The following is an 11,180-nucleotide window of genomic DNA, read 5'->3' on the forward strand; positions in this document are numbered from 1 at the left end:
TGCATGACATCCGCCTATCGGTTAAGGAGGAGTAGCGTTTTAAAGGAAAAAGTTAACGCACGACGGACGGCGCACGGCGCACGGCGGACGACGACGGACAAATCACGATGACGATAAAAAAAATGTAAATATAGTTAGAATTATAATCTCAGAATGAGATTAAAACTGTTTTAAACGATCATTGATTTATAGTAAATGATATTCTTCAACATTTGTGTCTAGCAGTCGTCATATACAGATCAGAAAGAAATATTCAACTGGATTATTTCAATTTTTTCGATCTTGTTTTTCTCCATGTCATGTATCAAAAATGCGCGGGAATATGTGGCGTCATCTTTAGCACCAAGCTTCCTGACGTCACGGCTGACGGTGCCGTGCGCTTGACAACACACAGACAGTATATCATTTTGACCAGTACATTTATCGTGTCGTTCTTGTCCTTGTGTAGTTATCTAAAACTACTTAAAGTAATTTCAAAGTGTATCCTGGTGATACGTTTTGCCTACAGAGAAAATTTAAAATCTCGTCGTGCTGATAACGAGAATTAAAACATGGCTGCCTACATGGAGGCGCGAGACTTTTCCCGCGGGACACAATTTCAAAGTCCAAGGGGTACTGGAATGTATTTGAATCTATATGTTCACACACGTGTTATGGTTAGTAGAGCTTCGCTCTACGCGGCCTTCGGCCGCGCAGAGAGCTGCGCTCTTATTTAATTTTTTTTAAATCAACATTATTATATATATTTTTGGTAATTAATATACACATTAGAGATTGTTTCATTTTCATTTCATTTCATCAAATTTATTGACATATTGGTGTTGTATTGTCAATAGGATTGAACAACAGGCTTAGCCTATACACATTCTCTCCTAGAGATTGTTTTGTTAGCATTGTGTTAAAGAAACGACATACAATGCCCCTTGTATATAATAAAAACGTTAATGACCTGTGCTTCGGTCCACATGGTGTTATAACGCCTTGGTATAATACAACAATAACCGAGGGCGTAGCCTAGCGATCGGTCAGTTCATATCAAATTAGCAATATCGATTGATATATCATAATTGTTTAGAGGAGAGGTATATTTTTTCTAAAAAAACATAATTCATCGCAAAGCTATTTAGTTTTATATAGTTTTGATAAAACTACAACACGTGTACATATTACAAATATTTAATTTGTATACTTTTCACCATAACCAACATTTCCATTATGTACAGTATAAGTACTAGTCAAAATATACATTATATGAACAAACTCAGTGTATTCTGTAATCATACTAGCTTATTATGAGCAGTAAAATCATAGCGCAAATGCAAAAAAAAAAAAAAAGAAAAAAAAAAATTAAAAAAAAAAAACAACAACGTTAATTAATATTCGTTTGTGCAGATATGAATAAGCACAATGCGGTGATTCAATACCGAAAATTCGTTTTTACAAATTTTCACGGTGTACACGAATTAGCGCTTCAAAGACAGCATGAAAAGCGCTAAAACAAAACTACCTCTAAAAGTCGTCAATTTACAACATAAAACACAACGTTATTCTGTAAACGCGCTTATTTTAGCGCATAATTATTAGCAGTGGTGAAAAAAAAACTACCATTAAAATAGGCATGTTTACCGTGGAAAATGTACATGGATGTGCATTAAACTTTCCTTATTTAGAACTTTTAGAACCGTTCTCCTCCACACAAGACCTATTACAATGGTTACAAATTCATGCCAAGTCCCTGGGCTCTTCACTTTACACGTATATCCAGATCTTTGTCCACAGAAACGTGCAGATTAGAGATTCTTATCAAGTACATTTTAATCCTGAAATTTCGATATAAAATACTCAGATCTTATTTCGTGGGATTATGTTGCGGATGAGAATATATTAACTATGAGTAAACAGTAAGCATCTTGGCCCAGTTCAAAACACTGCGTAGTAATATGTCCGATAGATTGAAAACAGATTAAAAGATAGTTGACGAGCTGCAGACACAAGTGAAACCTGACCAATAACTGTCATTTTACTCCAGGAAGGATCGAATTACTTCCTGTTTCAGTTTTTTTCCTTCCGGTACGTGCGCAATGGCGCTCTTATCGCATCACTTGGCCTCCGTGGGAATTTTGTAGTTACTTCCGGTACATCGTCATCTTTCGGTGGACCGGAAATAAGACTCGACTGGTCAGCAACAGAATGTTCAAAACAGCCGAATATATATCGGCCAGGTCCATATTTAGTTCTACCCAAGAGGAAGTTAGCGAATATCTGCTCATATCCCTCTAATGTAAGTGGATATCGACCATACTACAATGAAAACAGAAACTAAATTATCTACCTTGTTCAACAGATATCTTCATTGACATATGGATATTGCATCATCATCATCATCAACAACATCAGTCCGCTAAACCTGCCTATAATATATATATTAAGCCAAATTTTTTTTAAAAAAAGCCTAATAATATAGGCAGGTTTAGCGGACTACATCAACATAACCATATCATCATCATCATCATCATCATCATCATCATCATCAATTCATCATCATCATCAATATAACCATGTTGTCATCGTTACCGTCATCAATCATCATCTTCATCATTATTTCCATAATCATCATCACATCATCATCAATCATCACCATCATCATCATCACCATCATCATCATCAATCATCATCGTTATAACCATAATCACCATCACATCATCATCATCATCATCATCATCAATCATCACCATCATCATCATCAGTCATCATCGTTATAACCATAATCACCATCACATCATCATCATCATCATCACCATCATTACCATCATCATTATCGTCATCATCATCATCATCCCCCTAATACTCGTCGTTAGCGAAAGGTAGTTTACATGTACATGTATTACCAAGAAGGTTAAAGGCCCATTACCTTTCCGGAGCAAAATATAAAGGTTTCTTAAAAAACATTAATAACATCAGAAAATGCATACCGTTGGCCTAAAATAAGGTTACGACACCAAACATATGCAAGATTTCCTGCGTAATATATGAAAACAGTGGAGAGTAAATTCGCTGTTTTGCCGTCTGGCGCAGTGATAGTCAACTACCGCGCGGTATTTAGGACGACGGCGGGAACATAATACGACCCGCGTTATGAAAATAAACATTTTATTTATTTTAAACAAATCGTTCAGAAGGTGATGAATATGTAGTATTAACGGTAAGTTAATAATTTTTGCGACTCTACAAAATTATCGATCTTGTTTTACATTCCTATTTTAAAAATTAAAAGCCGTTTCGGAAAGGTAGTGGGCCTTTAAATCAATTAAGTAGTATAAATTATTTTGACCATTTTAGACGATTCGGGGTCTAGACCCCTTAAAGGCCCATAACCTTTCCGGAGCAAAATATAAAGGTTTCTTAAAGAACATTAATAACATCAGAAAATGCATACCGATGACCTAAAATAAGGTTACGACACCAAACGTATGCAAGATTTCCTGCGTAATATATGAAAACAGTGGAGAGTCCATTAGCTGTTTTGCCGTCTGGCGCAGTGATAATCAACTACCGCGCGGTATTTAGGACGACGGTGGGAAACATAATACGACCCGCGTTATGAAAATAAACATTTTATTTATTTTAATCAAATCGTTCAGAATGTGATGATAAATGTAGTATTAACGGTAAGTTAATAATTGTTAAGACTCTACAAAGTTATCGATCTTGTTTTACATTCCCATTTTGAAAATTAAAAGCCGTTTCGGAAAGGTAGTGGGCCTTTAACTATAGCACATGTAGAATACCAATTTTTAAATTCTGATTTTTGATCTAGAATCCTTAATCGTGTTAAAATTGTCAATAGGCATTCCGGTAGGTACAAATTGATATTACAAATGGTAACCAATTCTCATATCCCTGTGGTATCTGAAAGAAATATAGATGCCCCTGAATTTATATATATATTAAATCGGGCCGCGACAAGACCAATTTCATGAACATTCCTTAAACTTCAATAGTTAAGGGAATTTTAAGATAAGAGATTCCAGAAAGTTGAGGAATATTCATGAAACCGGACCCAGACGGATATTGTGGAAACAGTACATAACATCATGGAACTTACATCCGTCATTTCGTTGAAGGCCTGAGTGGCCAGAGCACCGGCTTCATCTGTTGGTAGTTTTACAAAGGACTCGTAGAATTCCCGGATTTCTAGTGTGTCAAGTTTCCCGTCATCCTTTGTGTCCATAACCCTGAATAGACACCTCGGGAGAAGTCGGAGCCAGATCGGAAAATTATGCATACTCATACATCCGGGTATCATATGTTCCCATAGCGACATCCATGCATCGAGACCAATCAGATCTGAAGGGAAAGATATGTGTCAAAATCATTATGATACAAAATAGCCAGTGAAGGTTGAGACACAGGGACTTGGCAAGAGTTTCCAAATAACGGCCAATATAAATCTGTATATTTTCAAACAATCGCCATTCAGGGGGAGAAAAAATATATAATTTTAACTGTACAGATATCTTTTCTGTATGCCTCTTGGCCATGCTAAGGTGCATGGGAACAAAAAACATATCTATGTAAAATCCATCTCGAACTTCTTGATACGACCCTTCGTACTTTGTTTTTTTTTTGTGTTCAATGTATCTAAGGATGGCCATGGGGCCGACTTATTGATAGTGTATTATATTTATATTGACTATTGGCTGGAAATTCGTGTAAAGTCCCTAAAAGTGGAGACACTTCCATTCGTTTCATGCTGTCAGTAGTCATGGTTCGGACGGATGTTAATAGTGGGTCCAACGACCAGAACTTGGTAACTACATTTGTATATATCCTAGTGCGTGCAAGTACAATGTACATGTACATGTACAGCCCTCAAGATGACCGACTGGTATAGAATAATCCGCATGGGCTACTTTGTTTTCATTCTGTGTCGTCTTGCCAAATATGTGCCAAGTCCCTATGATAGGAAAGCTAATAAATATACCAACACAAATCGCATCTGTTCAAATTGGTTTGGTTAGGTTTGTTTAGTTAAACGTCCTATTAACAGCCAGGGTCATGTAAGGACGTGCCAGGTTTGTTGGTGGAGGAAAGCCGGAGTACCCGGAGAAAAACCACCGAACAGCGGTCAGTACCTGGCAACTGCCCCACATGGGATTCGAACCCGCATCCCAGAGGTGGAGGGCTTGTGGTAATATGTCGGGACATCTTAACCACTTGACCACCGTGGCCCCCGTTCTGTTCAAATTTCGCTATTTTATCGATATTTTACATTTTTTGACGGGAAAGCACGCATATAGAAATCAAGAAGTGTACAAAATATCGATAAAAAAACTTTCAAATTTCGCTATTTAATCGATATTTTGTACACTTCTTGATTTCTATGCGCGTGCTTTCCCGTGAACTTACCTGATTTAATGTCTGTTTTTTCGTGTAACACCTCGAAGAACGTCGTATGTACTTCATATAGTTCAGTCGCTGCTGCCGAGTTCTTCTCCCATCCCGTGTAGTCTAGGATTTTCTAAAACAAAATAAACAGTTTATCTTTTTTATGTTGTTTGAATTGTATGTGCTTTTTAGGTTATTTTATGCTCTTCATATTTAGAGGAAGTAAAGAAATGATATTAATAATTAATAGTGGAGGAAAACCGGAGTAGCCGGAGAAAAACCACCGACCAGCGGTCAGTACCTGGCAACTACCTCATATTTGGAGGAAGTAAAGAAATGATACTAATAATTAATAGTGGAGGAAAACCGGAGTAGCCGGAGAAAAACCACCGACCAGCGGTCAGTACCTGGCAACTACCTCATATTTGGAGGAAGTAAAGAAATGATACTAATAATTAATAGTGGAAGAAAACCGGAGTAGCCGGAGAAAAACCACCGACCAGCGGTCAGTACCTGGCAACTACCTCATATTTGGAGGAAGTAAAGAAATGATACTAATAATTAATAGTGGAAGAAAACCGGAGTAGCCGGAGAAAAACCACCGACCAGCGGTCAGTACCTGGCAACTACCTCAAATAATACATTGTGATTGACATTATGACTGTGTTGCTTTTTGATTTACTATGAGATACAATGTAGTCCAGGGGCGGTTATGACGTCAGTGATAGTATCCCCTGGAGTATCAAGGATGGTTATGTATTTACCTTGAATAGAAGTGGAAGGTCTTTCTTCATCAAGTACCCATCGCCATCGACATCTGTTATTAAACGGAAAATAAATAATCAATTGTTTGTGAAAATATAGCTGTCAAACTAGTGCTCGAACCCGGTTACTGGCCTTCGAACACGCTTTGGGTACCGATCACGATCTTGTCACCAATGATCGGCCCAGTCCAATCCCGTTACACTCCTCCGTCCATTCTCAAAGTTTGATATCAGTTTTTTTAGATTACGTCCTATTAACAGTCAGAGTTATGTAAGGACGTCGTGTCAGGTTTGTTGGTGGAGAAAAGCCGGAGTACGCGGAGAAAAACCACTGTACAGTTGTCAGTACCTGAAAACTGCCTCATGTGAGATTCGAACACGCGACCCAGGGTGGCTCGAGGGATTATGGTAACATATACGGTAAGCATTCCGAGGCCCTCAAAGACATGCACGGCCCTTAAATACTAAGCCGAAGGTATTTGCTGGGCGCCAGACTGTAGTGGCCTGACCAGGATTCGAGCACGGGACCTCCGAATTCGGATGCGCGTACCCTGTCATTTGAGCTATGCAATTACAACATCTTCGAGTATTTCTGGCAATCTTCGGAAATATCTATTTCCTAAATTATAAGGTTGCCGACATCTGACCCTACAAAAAATTACGATGATTAAGTAAATTTATTTGAGATCGCAACATGTCGGAGAAATTCCCGGCAATCTTCGGATATTTCCGAGTATTGCCGGAAATTCAACGGTGGCGAGATTGGAAACATCCATGCTCCAGCCCCGATATTCTTGCTTATGAATGATATCATTATGATAATGCCAGGGTATCATATCAAAAAGGTTCAAGATGGATTTCACCTAGCTTTTTTGTACCTGAAGGTGGCCCAGAGGCCGAAAATTTACATATATACTGTTTGAATTTTATGTAAATATTCTCCCTCTAGAGGATAAGTATTTGAAAATTTGTGATATAATAAACTGATAGAAGAAATTGACCGTTGTTCATTATCTACTACGTGGTCTCCGTTTGTTATGTAACCCTGGTCAATACTCGCCGCAATATTATATAGACCGCTCGGCTAGCTATATACATTTGTGTATATATATATATAGAGAGAGAGAGAGGCCTTGTCTTTAGCTCCATCGTTTGAGCGTGCGTCAGACTAGCTAATAATCCAGAGGTTTCTAGTTCAATACCTGGCGGCAGATTGGTATAGAAACATGTAGTCCGCTAAACCTGCCTATATTAATATTTTTTAAATATATTTTTTTTGTCTAATATATAAATCAGTTTTTTTAAAAGCCTAATAATAATATAGGCAAGTTAAGAGGACTAAGAAACATGGTGTTGGGGACTGAAGAAATTTCCACTAAATTCCACATATAAAGTTGTAGTCTAGTAACTACTAAAGGGGGTTTCCCCTGTTTAAAGATGCTCCACCGCTGACAAATAGTATTTTTTCACTATCAAAAACAGTAGCAGACGATTCAGTATTTTTCTTCAGTTACAAAAGTTACTTACATTACACCATTACCAACATCGAGAAGTTTCAACTTCTAATTTTACTTCAAGTAAAAGATATGAAAAATAATTAATTGCATCCCGAAAAAATTCCATGGCACTATATCCTATATGGAATGAAGTACCGATTGCGCCTGCACCAAAGGCAAAATAATCTTTTTTATTTTTGTTTATTTTTTTTTGTTAATTAGACATATATATACACTATTAAACGCCAATTATTGTTCAAATGATGAATATCATTTATTCTCTGTCGGCGGTGGAGCATCTTTAATAAAAGTGATATTTTGTATGCTTATATATCACGTCTTTGGTGTACTTGAACATAGCTAAATAAATACTTGATAAAAAGTGTGTACACATATCGGGCCTAATATGAGGTGTTACTGTTAACTAGTAGATAGTTTTGTTGCTTGCAAATTTTGATAAAATGTGTATGTCACCAAATAAACATGTCACTTTGATTACACTGTTATCATTGTAGGTATGTTTAAGTACACCTAAGAAATGCTAGGCGTTGAATACATTGTAAATCTTCGGTGCTGGGGTCTGGCGAGACTCGGGGCTTCTTATGTATTCGGAAACACGTAAATTTGGCAAATTGGCTGAGGGCGAGTTCACAGGTGTATGAGAATTAGTTAGAGTTCACAGGTGTATGAGAATTAGTTAGAGTTCACAGGTGTATGAGAATTAGTTAGAGTTCACAGGTGTATGAGAATTAGTTAGAGTTCACAGGTGTATGAGAATTAGTTAGAGTTCACAGGTGTATGAGAATTAGTTAAGAGTTCACAGGTGTATGAGAATTAGAGTTCACAGGTGTATGAGAATTAGTTAAGAGTTCACAGGTGTATGAGGTGTATGAGAAAGTTAGTTATAGTTAGAGTTCACAGGTGTATGAGAATTAGTTAGAGTTCACAGGTGTATGAGAATTAGTTAGAGTTCACAGGTGTATGAGAATTAGTTAAGAGTTCGCAGGTGTATGAGAATTAGTTAAGAGTTCACAGGTGTATGAGAATTAGTTAAGAGTTCACAGGTGTATGAGAATTAGTTAGAGTTCACAGTGTGTATGAGAATTAGTTCGAGTTCACAGGTGTATGAGAATTAGTTAGAGTTCACAGGTGTATGAGAATTAGTTAGAGTTCACAGGTGTATGAGAATTAGTTACAGTTTTTATCAATTTGGACCAACTAGAGTGTCTATAGTCCATTTTAGACGTTTTAGTGGTCTAGCCGTCAAAATTCGGTCAAATTCGTATCCTACATAGTACGATATATTTAGACTCCTAAAACGTCTAAATATGGTCTATGGTCGCTCAGATATACGTGGGTCCAAATTGATATAAACTGTAACATATTCTCATACCCCTGTGGCTGATTTCAGGACGAAGTAAAGCCAGGACCGAGTTATCAAAGTCAGCCATTTAGTCGTGTACATTATAAGTTTATATTGTCGTCGGACGGCGCCGCTCGACCGAACGCTGCGGTCAGCCGTAAAATTGTGTCAAGGTTAACGTTCTCCCATCGGTCAATAAACGGTATAGTATGTAGGGACACAGGTCAGCTAAACGTGTGTCGGACAAAACTAATACACAACACATCGTCTAATAAGGCAGTCTATTATATATCAGTCATATACAGAAGAAGAAATATTATTTTTGTTATGTGAAATTGAGCTTGTTGGTGTCCAATTCTTAATTTTTCGTTGCTACACGAAGTTGAATTTTGCGAGCTGTATTTCTATTGTGAACACTGAATAAACGTAATAAAGCCTACCCGTCTTTTGTTTATGACGTGAACAGTAAATAAATGTTAATCAAACCTGTCCCAGTCAACAAATACGCGCATGTTATATGTTTATATAAACAAACTATACGCTACGGGGTCAAAAGTTCAACGGTAACTGTTAAGTATCGTGAAGCATGTGTCACTTTCCCGTACATGGTACAGCAGATATGTAACTTTAATAAAACTTTCCAGATTTCCCTCGCTGAGTAACATAACTAACAAAATAACAATTATAATAATTAATAATGTATAATAATCATAATGAACCATTACTTACCAAAGAATTTGAAGTAGTACTCTAGTTTCTCTCTTTGAAATGGCGACAGAACAGTGGAACCCCGTTCTGCAAGTACAAGATAAATTCTGTATATTATTCATAGTGATTTGTGTCCTTTCAACACCAAAGTTCCCGGGGAATTCACCAGACCAACACCTTTATAGTTGACATAGAGATCATATCAGAAACAAACATCAACAGTTCCGATAGAAATAAACATCGGATAGGAAGTTCTTATATATATACACCAATTCCAATACAAATCGACATCCAAATATGGAAATGAGCATCAGCAGTTCTAGTAAAAGTCGACATCTTGATTTGCATCACGTGTCGCAAATCTACTCCATTCTTTGAAATACGACAGGTGATGATATCGTCCTTTCTATCCTGCATCACAAAGCCATGTATACGTGTACATGTATAATTAGTTATGTAGTTTAATAAAGAAAAGAAAAAAAACTATACTTACGCACTGAAGGCGTTTCAATTCTCATGTTTTCGAATACGTCGGTTTACTCTCATTAACACACTGCACTGTTGTGTTGGTCACTCGCTGGTCTATCTCTCACCACTGTCCAGCCGGATTGTTTACTATCGCCCGGCCTCACCAGCCTTGACCTCTACTTGTACTGAACTGTGATTGATTGACGTTTCGGATTACAGCGGTGGAGCGTAGAAAAGGACACCAACACATTATAGAAAGCAGTGTGTACAGTGCAGGTTAGACGTACACAGATAATATATTCAAACAGTATTTTAACTGACACTTTTATCATTTAAAAGTCCCGTCGTCACATTATTTGGCATTAAACGAGATAAATGATCCTTGTTCTATGCGTGAAGGCCATATAGTTGTGTTTTGTTGTCTAACAATAAAGTCATAGTTGTGATTTGCTATCTTTGACAATAAGGTCATAGTTGTGTTTTGGTATCTTTGACCATAAGGTCATAGTTGTGATTTGGTATCTTTGACAATAAGGTCATAGTTGTGTTTTGTTGTCTCTAACAATAAGGTCATAGTTGTGTTTTGTTGTCTCTAACAATAAGGTCATAGTTGTGATTTGTTATCTTTGACAATAAGGTCATAGTTGTGATTTGCTATCTTTGACAATAAGGTCATAGTTGTGTTTTGTTGTCTCTAACAATAAGGTCATAGTTGTGTTTTGTTGTCTCTAACAATAAGGTCATAGTTGTGTTTTGTTGTCTCTAACAATAAGGTCATAGTTGTGATTTGCTATCTTTGACAATAAGGTCATAGTTGTGTTTTGTTGTCTCTAACAATAAGGTCATAGTTGTGTTTTGTTGTCTCTAACAATAAGGTCATAGTTGTGATTTGCTATAGTTGTGATTTGCTATCTTTGACAATAAGGTCATAGTTGTGTTTTGTTGTCTCTAACAATAAGGTCATAGTTGTGTTTTGTTGTCTCTAACAATAAG

General features: G+C 37.0%; 1 protein-coding gene across 1 annotated transcript; it reads right to left on the reverse strand.

Annotated features, from left to right (window-relative positions):
• Positions 1 to 1,163: 1,163 nt before the first annotated feature.
• On the reverse strand, positions 1,164 to 10,451 carry LOC138306038 (sarcoplasmic calcium-binding proteins I, III, and IV-like). The gene is made up of 6 exons (XM_069246369.1): positions 10,213 to 10,451; positions 9,741 to 9,806; positions 6,153 to 6,205; positions 5,410 to 5,521; positions 4,106 to 4,347; positions 1,164 to 2,301 (listed from the first exon to the last, which is right to left on the reverse strand). Exons 1-6 carry the CDS (start codon positions 10,235 to 10,237, stop codon positions 2,053 to 2,055), a joined length of 747 nt encoding a protein of 248 aa, XP_069102470.1. The 5' UTR covers positions 10,238 to 10,451; the 3' UTR covers positions 1,164 to 2,052.
• Positions 10,452 to 11,180: the final 729 nt, after the last annotated feature.

This window comes from Argopecten irradians, chromosome 13 (assembly GCF_041381155.1).
Source record: "Argopecten irradians isolate NY chromosome 13, Ai_NY, whole genome shotgun sequence".
Taxonomy (NCBI): domain Eukaryota; kingdom Metazoa; phylum Mollusca; class Bivalvia; order Pectinida; family Pectinidae; genus Argopecten; species Argopecten irradians.